A 25,733-nucleotide genomic window follows, 5' to 3' on the forward strand; every position below is an offset into this window, starting at 1 on the left:
TGAATGCTTTTGTTGGCTGTGCAAGTGTCTGATCTTTTGGAATATTGTAGGTGATGGACACCAAAGATGTGGAGGGGGGGTGTTGTGTTCTGCTGTTTAATTCCACGGGGAGCGATGGATGGGTTCTCATTTTGGTTTTGCTACCTTTGTTTTTTTCCAAATCCTCCTCTGTTTCTGCATTGTGTATGAGGCAGAATTGAGCTCTGCTGCTTCCTTTAAGCGATTTGCCAGAAGTTTGTCAGGCACACGTGCCAGAAGAGTGTGAGCTTAGGAACTCTGCTTTCTGTACCCACCCAACAACTGCATCTTGCTCTGCTGCATGGTTGGTAGCACGAGAATTGCTCAGCTGCTGAGGGAAGAGGACATCAGGACATGGTGTGTGTGTATGGACAGGCATTTAAAAAAGAAAGAAATGTTACTGTCACCTGGTGCTCTTTGAAATGTGTTGTTGCTGTGTCTGCCTCTCACTATTTATTCTAGTTTGGAGAAAAGGAGGTGACCTCGTTGCTCCCTACAAGTCTCTGAGGAGGGGAGATGGAGATGGAGGTGCTGGTCACTTCTCCCTGATAGGACATGAGGGAGTGGCACAAACCTGTGTGAGGGGAGGATTTCCTAATATCAGACTGGATATTAGGAAAAAATTCTTTGTTGTGAGGGTGGTGTGTTGGTTTTACCTTGATAGGCAGCTGAACTCCACCACGACTGCTCTCTCACTCCCCCTCCTCAGAAGAGGAGGGGAAGAAGAAAAGGAAAGAAACAACTCATGGGTTGAGATAAGAAAAAATTAATTAAAGGAAAAAATAATTATTAAGGAAAAAATATTATTAATTAAGCAATTTAACTAAAGGGAAAAAAGGGAAAGGAGAAAAGGGGGGGGGGGTAAGAAAAAACAAACAAAGGCCATGTGGAAGCACAGAGGAAAGAAATTACTCTCTACTTCCCACCAACGAGCGATGCTTGACCACGTCCTCAAAGCAGGGCCTCAACGCACGTAGCTGTTGTTTGGGAGGACAGACATTTTCACAATGAGAGCCCACCCCTCCCCTCTTCTTCCTTTTCGCGCCTTTTATTGCTGAGTGTGACACTATATGGTAGGGAATATCCCTTTGGTTGGTGATGTTCCTTCCTCACCTCTTGCCCACCCCCAGCCTGCTGGCTCTTGAGGGGTTGGAGGGAGTCCTGATGCTGTGCCAACATTGCTCATCAGACACAACACTGGTGTGATACCAATGCTGTTCCAGCTACACGTGCAGAGCACAGCACAGTATGGGCTGCTGCAGGGAAAGTTAACGTCCCAGCCAGACCCAGTACAGGTGGCCAGACAATGGACCACACTTCCTAGCAAGGTGGTCAATGCCTCATGCCTGTCAGTGTTCAAGAGGCATTTGTATAATGCCCTTAATGATATGTTTCAACTTTTGGTTAGCCTTGAAGTGACCAGGCAGTCGGACTTCATGATCTTTGTAGGTCTCTTTCGATTGGACTATTTTATTTATGTAGACTTTCCATTGTTCTGGAAGAATTTGGAGTGACAGTGTCCAAGTAGTAGAGGAAACTTGGTTAATAAATGCACTCTGTGTTGTCTTGCTCAAAGTGAGTCATCTTTGGGGTAGATGTAAGTAATAAAAATAAGATATTCCCCCTGGCTGCAGTGAAGGGTAGGCTTGGAGGCTGACGAGAATTTAGATACCAGGCCACCCAGCTGAGCTTAGGGAGGCACCCTTCGGCTCCAATTAAATTCTTTTCAGTGGAATAGAGGATGTGGGATAAATGTGGAAATAATTGTCTTTATAGGAAAAAGTAAGATTCATGAGGCTTGATTTGAGAGATGAAATTTGAAAATGCCAGCATTGTTGAAGGATACCTTGCGCTTATAAATCAATTCATCAAACAAGACAGTTAATGGATATTTTGGGTTCTTTCACTTACGAATGTACAAGCCAAAGAAATTTTTTTTAAATCTATTCTATTTTTTACAAGGCAAGACAAAATTAGAGGATGCAACAGAAGGGAAAGTACCCCAAAGCAGACCACCTGTCAGTGCGAACAGTGACATTTCTCCATATTCTGATGAACAGGTCTGTACTTTTACTTTTGAAAGGAGCATTGCTGTTCATTGCTCACCCTGTTGCAGCGTGTTCAGGATTTTTAAAAACAAGTATTTTATTGTTAGTCTCCTTGTAGTCCTGCGGCCTAGTTCCTGCTGTGCAGTGTCATGTGGGTAACGTACCCAAGAAAGACACATTGGGAGCATTGAGCTCTGCAGTGCAGCAGGCATCATCCCAGCCAGTTGGGTGCCTAGGCTGGAAATCCTCGCTGTCCCTTTTCTCTGTCATTATTAGTGATGAAAGGCTGCCAGTACTACTAGCTGGGGCTTTATGGAAATCTGCAGGTGAATTGTCACATAAAAATGATGATGTGTTGTTTATTTTAAGTGGTTGATGCAAAGCCTTGAATAGTTGGTTTCGTGCTGCTGAATTTTGTATGAGTTTCTTGGGTGGTGTTTATTTATAACAAATGAGGTGCTGTTCAGAAAATGCAACACATTTGCAGATATTTCCAGATAGATTCTTGTATTGCAGCAAGATCAAAGCTGAATTAATAATTTAGAAGTCAAAGGTATTATAGGGGAAATAGGTGATCATTCCTAAGTGAAAACTACAAACTGGGGAAGGTCAGAGGGACGCTTTAGAGCTCCATGTGCTGTCGGTCTAATCCTACCAGCAGCAGCAACTGCGTCATGCAGCCAGACCTCAAGGCAGAGCGTAGCCAGGCGCGCTGTGGTGTGTCACTGGGACGGCAGGCCTTGCGGAGCCTCAGCCAGGTGCGGGTGGGTGTTTGGTAGTCACAGGCTTTCCTGCGTGTTCCAGGCTGCAGGTGTTTGTATTTCTTTTGAGTGGATCCCCAGTTCTGAGCTTTTTGGATTTATCAAGCTGTTTTTAGATGAATGTCATCATCCTTGTAATATTTCAAGCTGAAATTGCTGTAAGGACTTTAACTTTTTTTTTCCTCTTTCTGTTGTCTTGGAGTTACTAAAAACACCTATCTCTTTGTGCGAGGTAGAGTAGCTACAGAGTGCAGTGGTGCTTGTGCTCAGACCTCGTGCTCTGCAGTGTTTGCTGCTTTTCCCAAAAGGCCTGCAGTATGTTTGGGAATCTGGTACCCGCCTTAGGGTGCAGGCAGAAGAAAGGTCTTGGAGGAATTCAGGTATCGGGCAGCTGGTGCTGCCTGGGATGGGAGGTGGCAGTATCCAACCTGCAGATAGCATGGAGTGGTTCGGGCCTCCACCAGGAAGCAAGAAGCCTGAGGGGTTCGGGATCAGGATCTTGGGAAGCTGCGGGTGGAGATTAAAGTGGGGCTGCTTAGTACAGAGGAGCATAGGTTTCCTGCAGCCAGATGGGACAGGAGGGGACCTTTTGCGGCCCGGTGGGAGGGCTGGGAAGGGACATCTCACTTTGTAATCTTTGATCCTGCTGGTGCTTGTGCAGGTCATCTCAACTTTAATAAGAAATACATAGCTGGTGGCTAGAGTGGTGATCAGCAGCCTTCCCTGTGTTTCTGTTTCTCTTTATGTATGTTGTTCCTCATGGTCTCTCAGTTGACTGGAGACCAAAGCTTTCTCCCACCTGGTCACTGCTCTGACAGGCTGAGCTGTACTCCCTGCGCAGAGACCCCCTTGGCAGAAGCAGCACACAGCAGCTCTCCGCCATCCTTGCTGAAGCCTGATCGTGCCTCCTTGCTGTTAGGCTGAGGAGGGTCAGCAGACCCGTCAGTCCTCGTGCAGTTGGGGTATCACGTAAAACACATCCAGTGCTTCCCCTTCCCCTTCTCCGGTGTCATCCATCCTGAATCTGGTAGGCATGCCCAAGCTGTGCCAAGTAAGTCGAGCTCCCTTTGCCACCTAACTGAAGTTGAGCTCGGTGTGAAATCTGTTTAAATGAGTGATTGTGCATGGAGGGAGCTCAGGGCCTGGGTATGGAGGTGGCCCATGGCTGTTGGTAGTCCTGGCTTGATGCTGACACTCCAGTTGCAACAGAAGGTCCATGGGACACCTCTGTTTGGCGACTGGCTTGGAATGGGATGAGGAAAGACCATGGGGTGAGAACTGACTCCATTTCTCCATTTCTGTGTCCCTAACACAAACTATGATTTGCTAACGTCATTGTAAAATATGTTTTCAGTTTCTTAAAATGTGTTTATTTTTTCTGTTTATTTCCAAATGCTCTTACAAAATGGTATTTTGTTGCTCACAAAAAGTTTACTTTCTGTTCGTTGTCTCCCAGGTAAACGCAAAGCGCTGAAGTTAAATTTTGCAAATCCACCTTTCAAGTCCACAGCAAGATTTACTCTAAACACTTCTGGAGTTCCTTTCCAAAATCCACACATGTGAGTATAAAGCCAAAGGCATAAGTAGTGGAACAGCTTTGAAATTATTTAGCCAACAAACAGCGTTATTTTAAATGCAGTTTGAATACTTGAGTTATTTCTAGGTTGTTCAAATCAGTTAGTTTGAATCACTGTAGAAGGAGGTTGTGGGTTTTTTGCCTTTTTTTTTTTTTTTTTTTCCAGAATTAAAAAAGGTTAAATTTGGGATCTTTCTGTTTTACACTGGAGCTACTGTCTTCCAGAATTAATTAGCTTCAGATAAATTGTAGCCAATAATGCAAGACCTGTTCACTGTCATTTTCCTGTCTCCTTATATACTGCTTATTACTTTTCATTAGAGAGAAATTTGTGTTATTTGTGAAAGACATAACTGTGCTATATTCTTTAGCACTAAAATGAACAAAAACTTGAGGAACGTCGTTCTACTAACATGGAGATTCAAGGGAGTTGTACAGTGATTAGCCCTCACTGAATTTTATAGACCACTAGCTTCAGTATACTATCTAAAGTTTGAATGCAAGTGTGGCAGAGCTGTTCCTGACACCAGTAAATAATACTAATACATTGCCACAGAAAGTATTAGCTTTGTATCCTCAGATCCACCAATCTAGATTGATGGGTGACGCACCCACAGCCTGTTCGTGTGGCAGAATTCAGCTAGTGTGCAAAGATGTCCTAAAGTTTTCCTCTTCAAGTTCCCTATCAGGTCTTGAGAGTTTTGTCAGTGGCAAGTGACAGAAACTGCACTTGAAACTTCCCTTGCTGCCTGGACTATTCAGGGTGTCCTTGGTTATAGTGTGCTTCTGCTTTGCTGTGCATGTTGCTGCCTCTTTCCTTCAGCTTGATGCCTTCTGCTTCCTGAGGATATATTCCCTGTGGTCTGTTCCTATTTCTGGTAGCTTCTTTTACGCTGGAGGTTTTTAAGAAAGCTTTTTCTGAGTTAGAAACATGTTTCTGATGAGCTATCACTGGTATTTACAACATTTAAAAAAAAAAAAAAAAAAAAAAAGAGTACTTGAGAAGATTCCTCTTACCACACAAGCGCCCTTTCCAGGAAGTCCTCCTCTCTCTTCCACTCATTTCTTAAAAAATAGTGTGTTCTTTCTGGTTGTAGAACTAGCATTTATATATGCGCTTTTTGTGTGCCTTCCTCAACATCATCAAACCCTTGTTAACAGTTTTCTGTAGAACCCCATCTTGGACCCTTTCCTCTCTCAAAACTCCCCATGTACATTAAATAAGGGACTTCATCTCGGCTATTGAGTTTATGCTATAAGCCATCTATACAGCTTTGACTTTCCTGTGTTTATCTCCATGGATCTCTGTCTTGGATTCACTTGAAGTCACAGTGGTTCCAGTCTAGCACGGAAGAGCTTTCACAGTTAATTGGTGACGTCTTAAGTATCATGTTTGTGCAAGAGACTGTCAACATTGTCCATTGAGAAGGCACTACTCAGTCTTCATGGGAGCTGCAGTCCTTGGCAGGGCTGGGATCCTGAGCTGGTTAACAGTGTAACTAGTTCTAAGGATATGGAAATGTTTTGGGTTGGATATGATGATTAAAGTGCCAAAAATGATGGTGATGTGTCTGCACTAAAGCTTTCTTGGGAGGCTACAAGCTGTAGTAGTGGTGAAAGAGATGAATGATGTTGGTTGGATTGCCTTCTCTGTGATGAAGCTGAATAAGCTTGGATACAGCTAATTGATCCTCTCAGCCTTTATGTGGTATATAGTGGATGTAGTTCTCAAAGGCAACATTCACATCTTCTGGTTGCACGCTTCTCCCAGTGACACAAACGTTTCTCTTGCAGTTGGTGCATTGCGGTGATGTATCTGTGTCTCCTGTCTGCGTCTCCAGAGAGAATGGAATGGTTTTCCTTCGTTGTCTAGAAAGGTTTTTAGACTTCAGTTTTGAATTGGATATTCTATCCCAGCTGGCCCAGCTGCATTCTCCATTCAAGATGTGTTTTGTTCACTGAGTTATTTCTCTCCCAGCCTGATGGAACTCAGTGGCCTTGGGCTCACTGGTGCCAAGTCCTGACACGAATGCTGGCTTGATGCTGCTGTGGATTTCCCTGTGTAGACCCTGTTGGTCCAGATAGGTGGATCTGAAGATACAGAGAGGTCAATTTCTTGCATGAAATTTGAGTTTCTCTGACTTGGATCCACCAATCGGGAGGCTGTCCTGTGGCTTCTGTCTCAAGGAGGGCCGAGGTTTCTGCCTCTGCATTTCCTTTCTGAGCTCTGACAGTGAACTGTGGTGAGCAAGAGGAGGCAGCCAGCAGTGACCTGCAGATGCACTGAGATGTAAATTGCTATTAGCTATTACCTATTGCCGTATTATTGCTAATTATTATTATTATTGCCTATTAGCTGTATTTTGCTTGATTAACAGGTTTTGGACAGGGAACTGATCAGGCTGGATTGGTGGATATACAGGTAGGAGTGTGGCTTCCTATTACGCAAGCAGAGAGCAAAATAGGCAGGTGGGGTTCTTCATACCCATGTGGTGTGTTAGGGGGAAGGAAACCTTCTTGTAAGCTGCATCTCCCAAGCAAAGAAACCACTGCTGCTGAGGGAATGCATGTTGTACCAGGGTATAGATTGTAGCTGGGTTCCTCATTAGTGCCCGGGACTTTGTACCCTGGTGAAATGTGTATGGCCATTGCTTACCCCATAAAGGTGCAAATTCAGCCTTCTTTTTAGGGCTTGTTTCTCGATTTGAAAGGTCTCAGGAGTGTTGGGGGAAAAAAAAAGGGGGGGGGGGGAGTGTAGAGGAAATAATTTTGGGAATCACACTAACCAGGGGTAGAGGTTCCTGCTCTTGTAAGCAGGGGTGATGTGATGCGCACACTCTGGCTTGAAGGGAGCTGAAGCCTGGTGCTTGGCTGGGTTTCCACGGGAAGGTTTCCTTGGTGAGCTGTGCGTGATCTCAGCTTCTTCTCACTTGGTGTTGTTGGCACATTATGTGGAGGAACAATTTCAGAGGCCATGAAATCCCAATTGCAGGATGTGATGCTGTTAATCACTGACTGGTGCTTCCCGTGTCTTTACATCTGAAGGCGCAGAGCACCCATGACAACCCAGTGAGTGCCCACCTGCTAGGAGGATGGTCCTAGAGCGTCACTGTTCTCAGGAGTAGGGGCTTTTTGCAAATGTACAGTTTGTTCCCTGGAATACTGTTTGCAGGAAGAGAGATCCTAGATGACGTAATCTGAAAGGAGAAACTTGGGACATGGGTTCCCAAATTTTCTTTCTGATGCCACCTTGTTGTTTCTTTCCCACCTGCAGCATTGTTGGGCCATGTCTTGCAGTTTGGTTCTCAGGTTGGGGCTGCACCCCCTGCCCCAGGACACACTGTAAGGCAGTGTGCTGTCATGGGCCTGCAGGGTGTGAAGGAGCTGGGTGCCAGGGCTGGACTTGGAGCAGCGCTGAGGAAGGCCAGACTGCATGGGGGAAGGTGGGAAGGCTGTATGTATGTAGAGTGGGTGCAGCCGGTGGGAGGTTGGGACCTTGGAGCTTTGCTTTGGCTGGTGTCTCTGTGATGGCCTTGGAGCTGAGAGATGCTGAGGACTTTGCTTCTCCATCCTTGCACATCCCATGGCACCTCAAGCCCCTACCCAGGACACCTCCTGTCTTCCTCCTTCCCACTATGTCCACTACCAGGTGTGCTGGGGTGTCTTGAAGGACATCTTTGTCATAGATGACCAGGATACCAAGCGAGAATGCGGCCAACAGAGCACAGGCTACAGCTGCTCAGATTGGAGTCAGTGGCAAAATTGCCCACATCTCAAGTGGCGCTGGGGTTTTTCCCTAAATGTTTTTTGAATTAGTACTTGTGTTGAAATCAGGAGGCTTTGAAGTGACTTTTAAATAGGAGACTGACTCAGGGTGGCTTTGGATGAGGTTAGAAATTGGAGGTGCATTTCTAGTTGCTGGAAGTGGGGGCTGTGGCTCCCTGAAATCTCCCTTCCTGGTGATGCCAAGGGCTGTGGTGCCTTGTTGCAGCTGAAAGGTCCTGTGAATGGCTTTTCTGCACAGGTCTGGCAGGGCAGGTGGGCAGAGCCTTAGGATGAAGTGTTCACGGCAGGACCAAGGCCAGAGGGTTTGGAAGGAAGATGAACTCTGGTTCTGTGACTGATGGAGCGTGAAGCTATAGAGAATGTGCGTGCTGTGTAGTCCAGCTGTGACTGCTAGCACCAAATTTACTTCCTAAGTACAGAGAGCGGTGTTTTTTTCTTGTTGTGGTATGCTGCCCAGCCTGTCTGTAGAGTATCTAGCGCAGTGATATAAGTACTTTTGCACGAGCTATATGCAGTAAAGGAAAAATATAGCCTAAATTGCAGAGCTTCGTTTGAAAAATAAAGCCTTTTAGAATTATTAATGTAAAAATAAAACCTGTATTTTGCACATTACTTTTACCACGATTATGCCTGTTCAGCATGATTCTTCAGTTAAACCGTCTTTGGAGGGTAAAATTCTTACTTGAAGGGTTGTAAATACTGTACTGACAGCTGAAGCCCCAGGCCAAGGGGGTGTATGCAGTGGGTCCCTTCTGGCTGCAGTCAGGAGGGCTGTGTGTGATTGCTGTGCTGTGCAGGCTGGGTAGCTGCCGCTTGAGACCCCAGTTCTCCTTAGTTCAGCCTGTGTTTCTGACTTACACCAGACTAACGATCGCTGGCTTTGTTTGGCCCAAAGCAGACAGACAGAGGCCAGAGGGCACAAGCTGTCATTAGGGTGAGCACTTCAACTTCCAACCCACTGTTTCCCAATTGCTACTTTCAGCAGACTGAAAAGCATCTCACCTTTTACCTCATCTGATCTGTGTCCAAACAGGATTTAGGTCACATGCAAAATGAGCTTAAATAATTATCTAGATGTAAGTTCTGTGGAGCTACTTGTGACTGGTGGCCTTTGCTGAAAGGAGTTGCGTGGGGCAGTGCGATGTGGCTGGAGAGTTGTGTGCAGGTGGTTTGCTGGCAGCTGGCCCTCGCTGGTGGCCATTGAACCAAGTTGTTCAGTTGGCTGTAGGTGAACTTACCAGCTTTCTGGAGAGTGTTGCACTCTTCTGGTGCACTCAATCTGGACTTCAGACTACAGATTTTAGACGCACCTGCTAGTAAATGAGCATCTAAAAAAGAATTTGTTTGGCATCTGGTTTTGCTTGTTGAGCATCCTGTCTGCTGGCTGGGAAGTTTGCTGACTTTCAGAGGTTTCAGCTCTTCAGAATTTCAACACAGAGCATTGCAATCTCATCTGGAAAGGTGACAAGATGAAACGATCTCTTCTAATGCTCACAAGCCCAGCTTCTGAACCATCTGTTGGCCTGTTGGACTCAATAGCCTGACTTGGCTATGGTATCACATGTGGGTGTCTTTATGGGTACATCGTGACTTAAACTTCCAAAGGTGCCCTGTGGACCTTCTTCCCCTTGTGACTCCTGGGAAAGTCACATGTCCTTTCCAGATCGATGCCCCAGGAGCGTGTTGGCAGATGTTTGATTAAGACTTTTGAGGTTGGACTCTTCAAAGGCAAATTGAGGTCCAGTTGCATTTCAGACTCTGCTGCTTCCTTTATTTCCATATAGTTTAAGGACCGTCATTATTCCTGGCAAGAATATTTCTGGCTGTCCCAAAGTCTCTCTCAAGTGTCTCCTTCTCTTTTAATCTTCTCTTACACTTTCCAAACCTTTCTGGCATGTGGTTTCAGGCTCTGTAGGTGTGTAGTCTACAGCTGGCTGAGTTCCGTAGGAAATGAGCTCTGAGAATTTCTACCGTTTGTCTGGAAAATATTAAAAAACAAAGTGGAATATCCTATATTGGCATGTTCCCAACTTCTTGTGTGAAATTCCCTGGAGATAGTTATTTGTTCTGCATCTCTAACAGTTATTTCATGTCTTTATTATTACTAATTTCTGATACGTCTCTGCTGCATGATATCTTCCCATTGCAGGGTAGGACTCCTTAGACACAGGTTTCAATATAAAAGATACAAGTTTAGAATTTGAATTTTCTTTCTTTCTTTCTTTCTTTCTTTCTTTCTTTCTTTCTTTTTTTTTTCTCCTGTGACTGTTTTGCAATGTTTCCTGGAAGTTGTAGTATTTGAATATAATCACTGGGAAACTAGCTTGTATTTTCAAGCTAGATAAGAAAGATAGAAACCTTCAGGGACCCAGCAAATTCGTTCAAATGTTAGTCTGAGTCCACAAACAAACAGGTTTTCTCTTTTAATACAGACCTCACTGTAGTTTGAGTGCTAGAGCAATGGCTTTTACACATCATCTTTTTCTCAGGAGCTTTTTTTGACAAACTGATTAATTTTGTTTATATTTAACACTCCTGTTTCTTACAAAGTTTACAAATTTGTTTGGCCTAGATGGGAAAGAGGTGATAAGGTTTTGTAAAACATCTGTGTTTGGTATCAGACTTCAAGTAGATCACTTCTTCAGGAAAGGTGCAGCCAAAGTTAGTGTGAGGTTTTGATTGAGCATACATACTACCTTAAGGTCTCTTTTTTTTTCCTCACCTTCTAAGTTTTGTTATTTCTCTAATGTGCTAATCCTGCAGAGGAGTTTTTTGGTGTTTGATGTTTATTAAATTAATTTTTTTAGCAACTTCCATATCCCATAGTTATCAGTGCCCTGGTAGGACTGTTTTCCTCTTTCTGCAAGGGTTTTGTATCTCAGCCCTCTGCTTCTGACTTTAGGCCTTTGAAGTCTGGCACCAAAGTTTGGAGCTTGTGTATCTCCATTATGCTAATTCACATTGACTTTCAAAGTTGCTGCGCATCTGTAGCTTCCTGACATGTTTTTGGGACCTGGACTCCTCAGAACATCTGGAAACCTAATCATCTAAATTTAGGTAGTCAAATCAAATACAACCTTATCTGGCTCCTGTTACCGTAGCATCTGAGCGCTTCTCACATGTTCACTGGTCTGGCTTTGCAAACCTAAATTGTTGCACAAAATTCTGTGTTCCCCATTTTGTAGACAGGAAGCTGGAGCCTGATGTGATTTGGGAGAGGTAAAGGCTACAAGAAGCTTGTGCCGGGGTAGGGAGTTCAGCAAGGATCACCTGATAATGTGTGATTCAGAGTGTAACTATATATTACCTGTCTCGCTACCGGCATGGTTAGAAGCTGCTGTCCTGGCTCTTGCCTGCAGATAGCAGTAGCCAGAGCTACTCCATTTGAGAGCAGGATTTCAACTTTACAGCTTTGCTCTCTGCATGCCATGCGTTGTAAAACTGGTGCCGTTTCTGGTGTCCGTGTGGACGTCTGTCTCTTCTGTGGTGCGGAAGAGTGATTGAGAAGTTAAGAGGCTGTAAGAAGGTGGTGACAGTGGCAGTCACTTTCTAGAGCACCAGGACGTGGCCACTGCTGCCCACATGTGCCCAGCACAAATATCTGACACGCTGCCTCCTTCAGCCTGTTTTCATCTGCAGCGTGGATGAGGGAAGGTGGGAAGAGGGACAGAGCCTGAGCTGCCATCCTCTGCTGCCTGTGAGGATGTTGTTGATATCCTCTGCAGTTTTCCTGCTCCAGGGACACCTAGGTGGTATCTAAGGAGATTCTGTGAAGACCAGCAATTTCAATTTGATTATCATATATTTTTTCTGAGTTGAATGGTATTTTGTACATTTGCTGTGCGGACGAAGGTAAAGTGTTGTGATTTGATGGAAGTTGGAAAGTTGTCAGGTAGAAAGCAGTGAGGTAGAAACGTTCCTATTCAAACAGAACTCAACTTTATTCGCCATCAAACCTGCATTTAGTGTGGCTGGATGTTGCTCTATGTAGAGGCTGTACAGAAGAGCAAAGCTGAGTGATGTCTCCCATGGATATAAATATCCAGTGGACTTTCTTTCTAGTGTCTGCCTTTCAATGAGATGTACTGCCTACCCTTTATTTAGTAACACAGCTCCCTGGGTGACCTGTGACTGGCCAGATCCCTTCCTGACATTCCTTAGGAATCGTCATCCTCTGCTCCATCTGCTCATGGCAAAAGCCAGGTGCTTGCAACATGCTCAGGACCGAACTCCAGCTCTAGAGGTATCCATTACTCTCTGGAGCCCAGAGAAGAGCTAGGATATGACCATGTTTCTTGTTTAGTCAGCTTGGTTTATAAAACCTGAGTATATGGTGAATGCTCTAGTAGTTAGTTTGCGTGGTCAAATGAGGAAGATGTTTTGAGAAATGTCTGTTGTCCTGACCATTGGAGAGTTAGCAATTTTCCCCCTAGTATTTATGTCCTTGGAAGTACAGTATCTTTACTACATTTGACATGGGGGACAATGCCGCTACTCAAAAGCAGTTCAAGGTTTCAGAAGTACTGAGCGTTTGGTGTGGTTTAAGGATTTTGGTTTTATTTACTTCTGTTTGTATCCCAGTTGTTCAAAGAATGTGCTAGGTCTGGCTGGGGCAGCAGATGTAGCATTGGTGTCAGTAGACCTCTGGGACTCCTGAGTTACAGCGCTCTTCACATGTCAGGAGGAATGCATCTGGTCCTGCCACGCCGAAATAATTCACAAAAAGATGTAACAACTACAGTGCTTATTTAAGCAAAGTGAAAGTAGGACAAATAATTTCAGAACTGGTATTGGCTCTTCTGTTCCCTTCTTACTACTGTGACAGTAGAAGCATTTTTTCTCCTTTTCCTTTCTTTATTTCTAGGATCTGCACTCCCTAGAAGCAGTGCACGTGTTTATATGCTTAAGACTTAAAAAGCATTCAGCATCCCCATGCACCCTAAACTTATCTGTAAGGTTAGACAGAACATGGGAGCTTCTGGTTAAAAATCTCCTATGGCACCTGTGTGTTGTGTGCCCTGTGCCCCCGGGGTGTACCTGGGATCTGTTGAGAAGTGCACCTTGCTGCCGTACTGCGTAAGGTCAGAGGCATCTCCATATCTGAATTCACCAGTTTGTAAGGCATGCTCTGAAAACATTTAAGACAGTACCAATTTCAGTTAAAATTTAGTCAGGGATCAGGAGATGCTGTTACTCGTCTTTATATAACAGCTCAGAGGCTGGAGTACCTTCTTGACATTTATCTTTTAGTTTTTCTTCTTGACCCATGAATCAGGTTTCTTAGTTGTGGATCAATCCAAGTTGAACAGGGGCAAGAGTTGTCCCATTCTGTGTGTCTCACAGATGGGTCTCCTGGAATGTGGACCAAGTCCCAAGGCTGAAGAGAGCCTAGATTCCTATGTTCTTGGACAGATACAGTAACTGTGAGCTTAACATGAGAACTTTGCTGCTGTTTGGAGAGAAAATGTGATAGAGCAGTCTGGGCTCCTATGCACAGTTGATACCTTGATGCAGAGGAAATAATTTCAAATGATGTATTGTAACTCCATATGTGCAATCCACTGAGGTTTTGACACAAGCTCAGGTGAGAGAAAACCTCAGATGCACCCTGCTTTGCACTGTTTCCTATGGATTGGCTCACACGCCCCAGCATTCAGCCTGACGATTCCTCTGAATCCCAGCTCTGCAGGTCTGTGTCTCCTACCTCGGTGTACAGAAGCACGCTGGTGTCCATCTCAGTGCTGTGATTCTGTTCCTGAAGCACACTGCTACTCATCCAGTGTTGCACTGCTGCACATCAGTGTCTAGTTACCTTTCTTTAACGCATGTAAAATGCGTGAACGCATATATGTATCTCCCCCCATTTTGTGTCGACCCTTGTTTGGATAAATACTTTATTCCAGTAATCGTTTACAAGTAGCGAAATTGGTCATTGCTTACACACTGTTAAGAGTTTAATGCCTGTGTATGGGTAGTCTCCACTGTATCATACTGATGATTGTCACTGTTGGATTCAATACAAGTTTATCCATCACAGGCATTTTTTTGCTGGTTTGTGTGACAGAGACCAGTGTCAGACAGGATTTTATATACAAACTGTCAGTATTCATATTTGTGATTTAAGTTGGACTTGAAACCTATGTTTCCAGATGTGGACCTTGCAAAGCACATCCCTGCAAGAAATCCCAAATAAACAGCTAATGTTGCAAGCTGTAGAAATAAACTTTGTTCGATGCCATTCTACATACCAAGGATCACACTACATTTCAGCAGAGCAAGATCTGTGTACCTCATTTCTTTGGACATTACTCACCACTTTGTAGTAAACTATCTTGCAGTTTTCCCTGGCTACTGAGAAGTGAGCTAAGCCCTCTGATCTGTGGGTTCAAACTGAAGGAATCAGTCATCCCTTTTGTCTTACCTGAACATTAAGAAATAGAGAATGAAGAGAGGAGAGTGCAGATTTAGAGACTGCTTTGACCTCGCAAATCATCATCAACAACATCTATTTTCATCATCTGTATATATGAGTGACTTTCAGTACATACTGTGGAGGACATCTAGAATGAATGAAGAGGATGCTCCCAAGGAAATCAGCTGCATAGAACTCACGTAGCGGCCTTTGCTGGAATTGAGTGGATGGGGTGGAGGGGGCCGTTGGCCTGCAGGGCTGAACTGGTTTTGCCGTTCTGCTTGTTTGAGGAGCTGACTTCTGAAGAAGACTAACTGAGCTCATGACATACTATCTCAGTGAAAGCTACAGACATCTTTTTTTGAGATTCAGATGGATGTTCTTGCCTCTGAGTGGGAGGGCTTCTCAGTTTTGGGAAACTTCTGAAAGCCTTCCTACCATGGACTATGGTGACCCTAAACCATGGGCTCTTTTAGAGCCTGTCTTAATTCTCTCCTTTGTGGAATATGTTTGGAGTAAGTCTGGATGGCAGTTGCTCATATGTACCCAATGTAACTGATGACTTTGCAGACACAAGTGCACATCAGCTGAAAGTGATTGTTTTAAACACAACTTGCGCAAGCAGTGTGAAGGTGGTTGTCATGTCATCTCTGAGGAGTACGAGCGGGTGGGGATGTTCTCTTTAATCCACTTGGGTTTACTTTGTCTCTCTGATATTCTGGGTGGATATTACATACCACTGAGAAATGGGGAGGGTGATTCTGTGGGGCCATTGGCCAAACTCAAGGCGAGCATCCTTGGAAAGCTTACAGAAATTAGCCTCTTAGCTCCTGAGAGTCAGTGGAGAAAACTGAGTCCCGCACATCCATTTCTGGGGAGGACAGAATTTAAAATGCCACGTTACTATCAGATTGTGGAGCATAGGACCTCTGACAGACATTTGCTCTCACTGGCCTGTAGGAGTCTTACCTCTTAAATGAGGGGCACTTTGAAAACGCAGATCACGTTTGCTCCATTTAGTCTTACCAAGAGCTCTCTTTTGGTCACTGAACTTGTCAGATGCATCTCACTGAAAAAGAAATCTTTGTCTTGCAGTTAGGTGATTCTTTGCCTCCTGTCTGTCCTTGTCTGCCACAGAAGAAAAAATACAGCCAGGTACATTTTTCTGGAGTTGCACTGAATTTCAGGTTAAGGCGTGCTTTTCTGCCCAAATTTTTCTATCCCAAATAGACAATAAATCCTGAAGCAGAAATTGTAGAGCTTTCAGCTTTCCTGGACTAGGGTTTGAATTTTATAATGTGTGGAAGTTTAAATTAGTAAAACTGCTTGCTTAGAGTATTTAAAACAAAAAGTTTTCACGTGGTTGAATTAACAAAGTGCTCGTTATCTAGCGCTGTCAACTGTTTCCAACAAGGAGCTGGACAAAATCATAAGTACAATTTGCTGACCATTTGTAGATAGCTGCATTGGTCATTTGTATGAGTACTTGAATGCTTGTTCTCCTCCACTAAGTGCTTGTCAGGAGCCTGTCTTCTCTAACCATACTGAGATACCGGGTCCTTGTGTCGGGCAGTGAGATACCGGCAACTGGAGAGGCTCAGAGATACAGAACCTGATTTTTGTTCTTAGACAATGTCATAGTACAGAGTGGTAATTAACCTTGGGTTTATTGTCAGCTATGCACCTCTTAAAAAGAAAGGATGTCGTTGTTCAAGCCATGCAAATTTGTTCATTAAGAGATGTGATAAGATGAATGACAAGCCCATCTGGGAGTGACCACCAGTCCTAGATTGGTGGATCCGGGATGGAATATAGATTTTTTTAAAAAGATAGATTTTTTTTAGTAAGTTCTGCTTTAGAGACCACAAGAAAAACAGTGCAGTGTTGGCCCATGTGCCTTAGTGACAGACCGTTGCCTCAATATGTAGATATCTGGTTAGTAAATTAAATGCAATGATTCATGTTTTTGATTATAGTAATATTACATTTGGAAATAGAAATTGACATTGCTGTAAGAAAACATACAATTTAATGTGTTAAAATACTGTTTGAATCATCAGATACCTACACTGTCTCATTGTTCCCAGTGAGAGGAGATTTAGGGGAAACCTAGAAGAAAAATATATAGCTAACTAATTTGGTATGCTAACCACTCCGTAGGTAGCATGACTAGTTGAGTATTGTGTTATATGTTGTTGTGTCATGTGATAACAGCACCATGTTTTCCTGTCATTTTCACAACTTTTCCTGGCTGAAGTGATATACAAGCAACACTGGGTAGTAATCACATTGTCCCGTTCAGTTTCAAAAGGAGAGAAGCGGACCTCATCCAGAAACTTTCCAGCAGGCTACAGTAAGCTTAACTGTCTGTTAGCCATTGTCAAATATTTTTCGTACCTGCAAAAATGGCATCTATTAAAGTAATGGGAATTGTCTCAGAAATAGTGTCATTCCATGAATAATATTTGTGTAATGCTAATTAATGATATTGCATCTCAGTATCATTTTACAAACTACTTAAGAAATATATTCAGATTCCTTTGATACTTACTGATGTGCTCGTGTCTCTGTTTCCTGTTCTTTCATGGATAGCTGAGCATGGCTCAGGAAATGTAATGTTTCAGAAAAAGAGTCAGCATTCTCAGAAGGATTGTTTAAATTAATTAGCTCAGTTTTTTCAGTGTTATTCTGAAATTCTTGAATCCAGTATAAGCTTTGAATACCCAGCCGCATTGCATTCAGCAAATGTGCGGCAGTCTGGCTCATATCCAAGTCAGAATGAGTTTGAGATTAATGTACTCAGTTAAATTCAGTACAGGTTTCACCATGATGAATTGAGAGGTTTCCTCTGTGTCAAGGGCAAGGTTAATCAAAACCTGTTGTAACTCAGTAGTTTACCAGGGGAGCTTAATACAAAATACTGACATTTTAAAAGTCTCAGCCAAACCCCATTTAAGTTAGTGAGAATCGTAGCAGGCTTGAATGTGTGCTGGACTCAAGGACCGTGAAAGAGGCTGTGGACTCTTCCATGCTTTTGTTAATATATATTTTTTTCTTTTCTTTTCTTTTTTTCTTTTTCTTTTTCTTTTTTTTTTTTTTTTTTTTTTTTAAGTTCTGGAGGAGCAGGGAAAGCCAGAGCAACATTAGGGGCACTTGTTCATGATGAAAGTGAGCAAACGTGCTTTTGGTTTTAAACTGAGTAGGTATGAGATGCAGAACTAAATCATTTCCTTCCTTTGATAAGTTTTCTGCATCTCTTCTTTATGTGTAAGAATCTGTTCTTAAATGTAACTGATGAACTGAGCTTCAGGACAGTTTACATGGGTCAGGCCAGAACCAGTTTAGTTCCGCCCCACTTGAAAGGACCTCCATTGCCTGTCAGCTTTTCTAAGCCTTTCTTCTGGAGATTTCTCCATGATATTTAAAATAGGGTTGCTATTTTATAAGCATTAGCTTGCAGGGGCTGAAAACTGTTTTATGAATAATGCAGACAGTTAGACAGAAGGTATACAGTCTCTCTGGACTATCTGAAAGACTTGGTAGAAATGTGTTAGCCAAAGTCATAAGCCTCATTTTCACTCTGAAGTTATGAACAGTGCACTGTATCATTAAAACTCTGCAGTTTGCATGGAAACTTTAGCTGATTGACCATGTTGACCACAAAACAATTGCTGAAATCTCATCGCGTCAAGCAGCTTTTTACCAAACTTATGGAGAATTAGAATATATTCTCATTAACCGTAGTGTAAGTAGGAGCTTTAATGAGATACTCCCTTCAAAAGATCTGGCCTTATGTAGACTTCTGAAACACAGTCGGACTGTCTAGATCTCTTTGACTCTGCAGATTTGTTTTATTCATATCAACTCTAATGTTGAATCCCTGAACTTTTCGAGCTTCTTTGCTCTGAATCCTGCAGAACTCTTAACTAAATAAAACAAAGAACTAGTAAAGGAGATGGTTACCCATAGCATCTTTCTGGCCTTGCTTCGTGTCTGATAATGTTCAGTTTTGCCTAAAAAATCAACCAACTTTTCTCTGCTTCTCCCCAAAGTCCTTCTTTTTAATGCTGAAGAAATGCTTGTTTTAAAAAATTTTGGCATCCCTGCAATGAGGTGCTAATAGCAGGGCTTGGGGAAATAACAGCCTGTCCAAGAGCTTCCAAATGTTTTCATGGTTCTTCCCAGGAGGTTTCTTGGGCCTCTTGCTGGGGCAGACCTTCCCGCGTGGATCCAGCTCACCAAGCTTGCAATGAACAAACCCATGTCCCGAGTGCGTGTGACACTGTCCTTGGCCCAGCTGCGGTGCCTGGCGCCAGCAGTCTGCGTGCCTCCTGCCAAGCTGGACCCACAAACAGTTTTATTTCTGACAAAGGGCAACTGTTTGGAAGAGTTGTTGTCTTGCTTGGTGTTCCTAATCCCTGGAATAACTGCTGTGATAAGCATAGTAACCATCTGCAGTAAGACCAATACTTTGGTGCCTTTCAAGTGCAGTAATCACAATGACCTCCAAGAGCCTAGGATCACTCTTTATTTTTTACTTTTAAAACTTTTCGGAGGCAAGACAAAGAATTAGAAGCTCAAGTCCTGGACAAGTCAACAGCACCTCTGGTCCCCTAGGTGCACTTGAAAATCCTACTTGTAACTCTTTGAGGATTATGTGAATCTAGTCATCTTGTCAAGATTTTTAATGTATGGTTTAAAAAATAAAGCTGCACAAGTCCATTTTAGGCATTCTGATCGTTTGGAGTATTTATGTCCAGTTTTGCCCAACATTCCTAGCCTTAGAAAGATTCAGATTGAACAGTTTAAAAAATGAAATGCTAGAAGGAGACCTATGTCTGCCCAGTGCTGTGCAAACTAATGAGCGCTAAAGGCAGTGACGGAAACTGACTGCAACCTGATCTGTTGCAGAAACAGGAACTGGCCATTAATTACTTTTCACCTTCACTAGACACTATTCTATATGGTTACCTCTCTGATATTTAAAGCAAGCTCAGGATTTAGGCAGGTGCTTTTTATTACTTTGGGAGCTTGTCTGCCTTGTGGATTTATCTACGTATGTATCTACAGTAGTGCAAATCTAGCGACAGATGTACTGCATCAGTGACTTATTTATTCTTTATTCTGTTTTACATCAGACAATTCCTCTTTTATGTCAGTGCAGAGTCTGTGTACTAGATTTGCATTTTTGAGCTGCTTTCCTGGCATGGAAATAAATAAATAAACAAACATATATATATATATATATATATACATATACATTTTTATATTATATATATATATATATACACACACACACACACACACACAACTATTCTGGGGGGATTTACACTGAAAATTTCCTGATATAAACAACCATCATCTTCTAATGCTAAAAGTAATCATTACATTCCAGTTATTGACTCTTAAAGTTAGGCCATGCTGCTTAAAGGAAAACTGCATTGTTTACATCTGACAAATTACCTAAATGAGCAAAATCTATATTAAAATGTCTGATGTCTGTCAAGCTTGTCATTTGGTTATTTGATCATTTCCCTGGGTATTTGGAGGGGAAAAAAAAGGCAGGAAGTCTGATTGCGATACAAAGCAGATGGCATCATAAATACATAATGGAAATTAAGCCAAGCTAAAATGTATGAGATTTTTTGAGTGGACTGTGCTAATACATTGCATTTTAAACCCCCGGGTTCCTGGGAGCTACATTGCTTTGCACCAGCATACAGCTGCAGAGGGCACTCAATGAAACCTGAGGGGGGGGGGGGCAGTATTTCCTAGCTCCCATCTTCTTCCCTGCTGCCTGAAACAACCATCCCACAGCTGTGGGAACAATGGCATAGATCTGCTTTCACACTACAGCTGGGGAGAACAGGCTTCTTGTGTAACAAGAATATAATGAATTCAAATTTGATTTCTCTTCTGATATAGAGTAAGAAAAGCAAAGTTTTCTGGGCATTAAAACAGACAAAGGGAAGATTGGAGACAGGTTTATTTGCTTTCTTTGAATAAACCATGTCAACATCTAAAGTTTTTTTAACTTTATGAAAACTTAAATAGGAAATATTGTTTCAAAATGATCTGGAAAGGGTTTGCTCAGAAAATCCGATCTCACATTTCACTCTCCTGGAAGCACCTCTTTGCCTTTCTTTCTCCTTGCCATTTAGAGCAGGATTTAGCTCTTGTTGAATGGTCTTGCTTCTTCCTGCCCTCCAGTTGGCAGGAGGTAGGCAGGAAATGCAATGCTCGTTGGCCGGTCCCTCCTCAGCATGTTGCTCATCACCTACATTCTTCCATCAAAACACGAACTATTTTTATGGTACTGACAAAGTGGTATGGTTGAGCAGTTAGATGGTGACTGATTCATGCAGCTTCCAGTGTAAGCTGCCTGCAAGACAGCTGGCAAGTCTGGAGGTCATGTTTCTTTTCCTTTTTTTCTTTTCTTTCTTTTCCTTCTTTTCCTTTCGTTTCTTTCTTCCTTTCTTTTTTTTTTGTTACTTTACTGCCTGATTTTCATTCCTTGCTCTTTAGTAAATAAATTTCATGGAAAACCCCACTAAATGCACTATTTTAATTTGAGGAATCAAATGCACAGAAATTCAAAGAACGTAAATAGTGCTAATGAAGGGGTGCCACCTCTACGGGCTGTTGTGTTCGTCACATCTGTGCTGTGCTGTAGCACTATCAGTAGGTTCCTCAGATTTGTTCTTAAGGGCAATGAAGCTGGAGGGACGCTTTAGAGAATAGCAGATTGAAAATCTCAAGCAACGCACTTTAGAGATGGGTAATGAGCAGGGAAGGACTGCTTAAAATTGGTGAGAGGAGCTATTCAGTAACAATGTTCATTGAATGGGTCAAAGGTTCAGGAAGTGCAGCTGCTCAAAGCCCGGAAAGTGCTAAACCAAAGTATCCCAGGGAAGCCAGAGTGCAGCAGATGAAGCCATTTGAACCTTAGTTGCTCCAGTAAATTGACCTTTGGACCTGACCTCGTTGCCCTCACAAAACCCAGGTTCCAAATAAAACGTAGTGGAGGTTGGGTCCACCGTCACATCCAACTGGGTAGTGTTTGCAGCTGCTGATTGACAAATGCTCTGTTGTGTTTACCAGTTTGGAATCAGCTGTGGCATGTTTATTCCTCTGGCTGATAAACTTGATAAGCATGATGTGTTTGGTCAAATACCTCATGTATGTTCTGCTCGTATGATTGGACCCTGGACAAACATGTGGTTGCTTGATCAAATGCTCAGGTGAAGTGATCAGAGTCCAAGGGATGAGTTTGACAGAATCTCCCTCGTTCACAAGGCGGTCAAAAATACCTGCTGGCTTTAATATCTGTGTGGGATTGGTGTGCCCTGCAGGGGGAACTGTCTTTAATACTGTTAATGCTACGTTAAAGTAGGAAGTTCAGGCTTTTGGCATACTTCATGACCAAAGATGTGTGATTCATCTAATTAATTAATAAAAAATGAGATTTTGCATGGCATTTTAGCGTGAAAAGTGTTGAAAATACTTGTGCATTTCCTACTAATTCAGTAATGCATTGCTGCATTTGAGTGAGTAATTGGAGGCATCTTAAAACAACTGTTGAACTCTTCTGTCTTACAAATTTTGGGCATTGTTCTGTTTTTCTTACATGGACAAATCCTGGTGGCTTCAGTAGAGACAATTTTTGCCAGAGAACAGTAATCTAGGCATTTGGTAAAGATGCACTTGAACAGGCACTTTTTGTTTTCATATGTCACAAACAGCTTGTATTGTTTTTTATAAGTTTAAATTATTGGCTCTTTATTTGGTTTTGTTTGTTTGTTTTGTTTTTTCAAATAAATTAAATGACTACCTAAAATGTTTTTAAAATTAATTGCAGTTTTCCATTAAGAGCAAGCTCTCTTTGTAAATTTCCCTTGATACAAACATAAGATCTTGTCCATATTGAACAGAAGCCTGATTAAAAGCGAGGCAGTTGCTGCAGAGTGTAATGGTGTAGAGCAACAAAAGCTTTGGGAAGATGGGGCTGGGGAGTGCTCTTCAGACTCTTGGTTCTGCATGTTATCAGATCCTGCTTTAAGCTTAATGTATTTTGTGCAAAGCAGAAAGAACTGTGTTAATGACTGATTAGAATGACTCTAATAAATGAGACACACTGAATTTCATGCCACAGCTGGAGAAACTTAGCATTAATTGAAGCTGTGGGCAACAATATGTCATTTTTGATTTAAGATTTTCCCTCACCCCTGCATCCCCCACCCCAACCAAAATCCCTCATGGAGTCAGATTGTTGCTGTAGCTTTTGTGAATCCCTCTCTTCTAATGTTTAATCAAGTGCTGAAAAGAGAAATTTACAGACTATTTAAAATGTGGAAAAATTGCTTCCCAATATTTTTGACAGAGAGAGACTGAGAACACACAGCATTGAATCATCAGGAAAATTGAAGATTTCCCCTGAACAGCATTGGGATTTTACAGCAGAGGACTTGAAAGACCTTGGAGAAATTGGACGAGGCGCTTATGGTTCTGTCAACAAAATGGTCCACAAACCAAGTGGGCAAATTATGGCAGTTAAAGTAGGTGATGCCCATACTTACGTTTGTACTTCAGTCCATTAGGGATGAAATGTGATGGAGAATTAATGTTCTTCCATCTAGCACCCATCTACTGCTCTTTTCTATTTATTTCCAATATAAAGGCTGCTTTTTGCTGAAAATGCATTGTATAATGGGCATATTGTCAAGTGATTTGTGAAGCTCTCATAATTGCTTGTGCCCTTTTGAAGATGCGTATCAGGAACTTACTGTTTTGAGGGGATCACGTGTCTCTGGAGACTGATAATGGGGTATGGGTCTTTCACCTCTGGGTCACTGGTTCAGATACAGACTAGGTTGGTAGTAGGCACAAGCTGACATCCCAGCAGCTTTTCGGTGTCTTTTGTGAAATACGGTAGTGACTTTAAATTTGCTTTTTTTGTAAGCATGTGCCCATGACCTAATAATTAACAGCCTCACCAAGAGGGGGCTGAAATGGGAATCTTCTAGGGAGTGTTTTGCTCTTGCTGTTATGTGATGGAGTATATTTGCTTTGTTCTTACCATGCTGGATCTACTGTGGAGATGGGAAGTGTACTGTTTTTCAGGACTATCCATTTTCTACCTTATGCTACCCAAAAACTCACCATGAAAGCATGAACATTATGCAACTTCATTTCCTAGCTGGGCAATATGGAGTAATCTTTGTCTTGCTGTAGCAGTGCTTCTCACTGGGTATTTTTGAGGAGCTGCGTGTCCATTGAGCTGAGTTTGGTGGACAGCATCCATTTTCTCTCTTTCACGTCCTTTACTTTGCTTGCTGCTAGGTGGTAGCTCATGACATCAATCTTTTAACTCTGGTGATGATATCAACTGTAAGTGCTCCCATGAAAGAGTAGAAGAGAGCTTTGAGCTATGTAGAACTTGGTGTCACTCTCTTTTCATCTCTCTCTGTCATCTTTGGAATATTCTCTGATCCGATCTGGAAACGTTCACTCCTGCTGGTCTCATGTGGCAGGTAGACATGTCGCAGTCCCAGCTCTAGCTACTACGGTTATAACTCATACTTGTCCGAAGCGTGCAGGGTACTGGAGTAACCTTTGATATTCTCCAGTAAATGTTGACTTCCTCATAGTGGTGGGATCATTGGCCAGGTCTCACAGCTTTTTGGATCACAGTGCAGTGATATTTCAGTGTGGTTTTTTTTTTTTTTTTTTTTTTTTTTGACTCCCTAAAAGTTTCCAATGGAGCTAGAGGTTGCCTGTCACTAAAGATCTGTTTCTCCTAGTTGCCTTTGGTGGAGCTTCTAGATGGAGTTTGTAGATGAAGGGCTGAAAACCACCGATGTGGTGAAATGATGCCTGGGCACCTGTAGCCTCAAGCCCAGAGTATGTGACCTGGGCAACAGGTTTTGCTATTATAATCATGATGGCTTTGGGTTATAAAAAACTACCTATAGCTGAGTGGGGTTGTTTTCAAAAGCTCTGCAGTGGGTATAGTTGTGTTGAGAAGAACGCTTTGTTGGGCTAGCTAACGTTTCTGAGAAAGGGATGTGTCTGCTGGCACAGATATTCTCTTGTCCCAGATTGTGTTTGCAAAGGGATTTTGAGGATGGTAGAAAAGTAGTGTCAGTGTGGAGGGTCTGCAGTGCAGGTACAGCTCCCACCTGCGAGGTGGGAAGCTGCAGTGCTGTGTTCTTGAAGCACACAGCTGGAGGTGACGTTGGACAACCTGTTGAGTGAAGAGAAGTGGGCTGAACCCCAGTGGGGTGCTGGGCTTGGGGGCTCACTTTTAAACAAATAAAACCTCATACTTCTACATTGTCTGAATGCTGAAATGTCAGGGTTGTGGGCTGGGATGATGCCACCTTTTCCCTGAACACACCCCTTGGGTGGGCACAGCTATGCCTGCGGCACCTTCTCCTCCCTGGAGAGAGAAGGAGGGCTGGAGGGTCTGGGCAGCTGCATCTACTTCTAAAATGTTAGTAACAAGGGGCCTAATGGGGATTAAACACAAAACTGAGCAAAGGAAAGCCCGTGGATGGAACAGTGTGTGAGGTCTCCAGGGCAGAAACAGCTATTCCAAAGCTTGGATGGTGCAGTTGTAATGAGATTTTCAGGACAGCTGATTCTGAAGTAGTTACTAGTTCATCCCAAAGTGCTCATGTACTCAAAGTACTCCAAGCCTTTTCTTTCTCGGATGGCTGTTGCTTTTGGGGCAATCTGGGTTGTGCATTAACCTGCTCTGTCTTAATCTGCCTTATGGGCCATCTGTGTTTGGGGCTGTTCATCTTCTGCTCTCTCTGTTTCCCTCAAGCCTATGGTGTCCTGATGGCTTATGGAGCTGTTGCCATCTGAAGACCCAGCTCCTCACCTGCATTCATATAAACCAGCTGCTCCCTATGGTGTTTCTTTACCCTACAAGCAAACACTTGTTTTATTCTCTTTCAGCTCAAAATACTTCTGTAAGAGAAAAAGGTTTAGAAATTACCTAGGTTTTTCCAGGAATATCGAGGTTGTTTGAGAAAAAAACATGTCAGTCTAGTGATTTGAGGTCCTAGCTATGATGTAAAGGACACCTGCTTGCAACTTGGTGGTGTGGCACTGTGCTGTGTGCATGG

The 25,733-nt window shown here is 42.9% G+C and overlaps 1 protein-coding gene across 4 annotated transcripts in view; it reads left to right on the top strand.

Moving 5' to 3' along the window:
• Window positions 1–25,733, top strand: part of MAP2K4 (mitogen-activated protein kinase kinase 4) — a 94,593-nt gene that overhangs the window by 30,886 nt on the left and 37,974 nt on the right. For 2 of the 4 annotated variants that reach the window (XM_040530169.1, XM_040530168.1), the window contains 3 exons: window positions 4,284–4,386; window positions 16,859–16,954; window positions 22,982–23,156. In XM_040530169.1, the coding sequence (XP_040386103.1) occupies window positions 4,284–4,386; window positions 16,859–16,954; window positions 22,982–23,156 (374 nt within the window). The remainder of the gene's footprint in view (window positions 1–4,283; window positions 4,387–16,858; window positions 16,955–22,981; window positions 23,157–25,733) is intronic. The other 2 variants (XM_040530171.1, XM_040530170.1) reach the window with 1 other exon arrangement.

The sequence above is a fragment of the Cygnus olor genome, chromosome 18 (assembly GCF_009769625.2).
Source record: "Cygnus olor isolate bCygOlo1 chromosome 18, bCygOlo1.pri.v2, whole genome shotgun sequence".
Taxonomy (NCBI): domain Eukaryota; kingdom Metazoa; phylum Chordata; class Aves; order Anseriformes; family Anatidae; genus Cygnus; species Cygnus olor.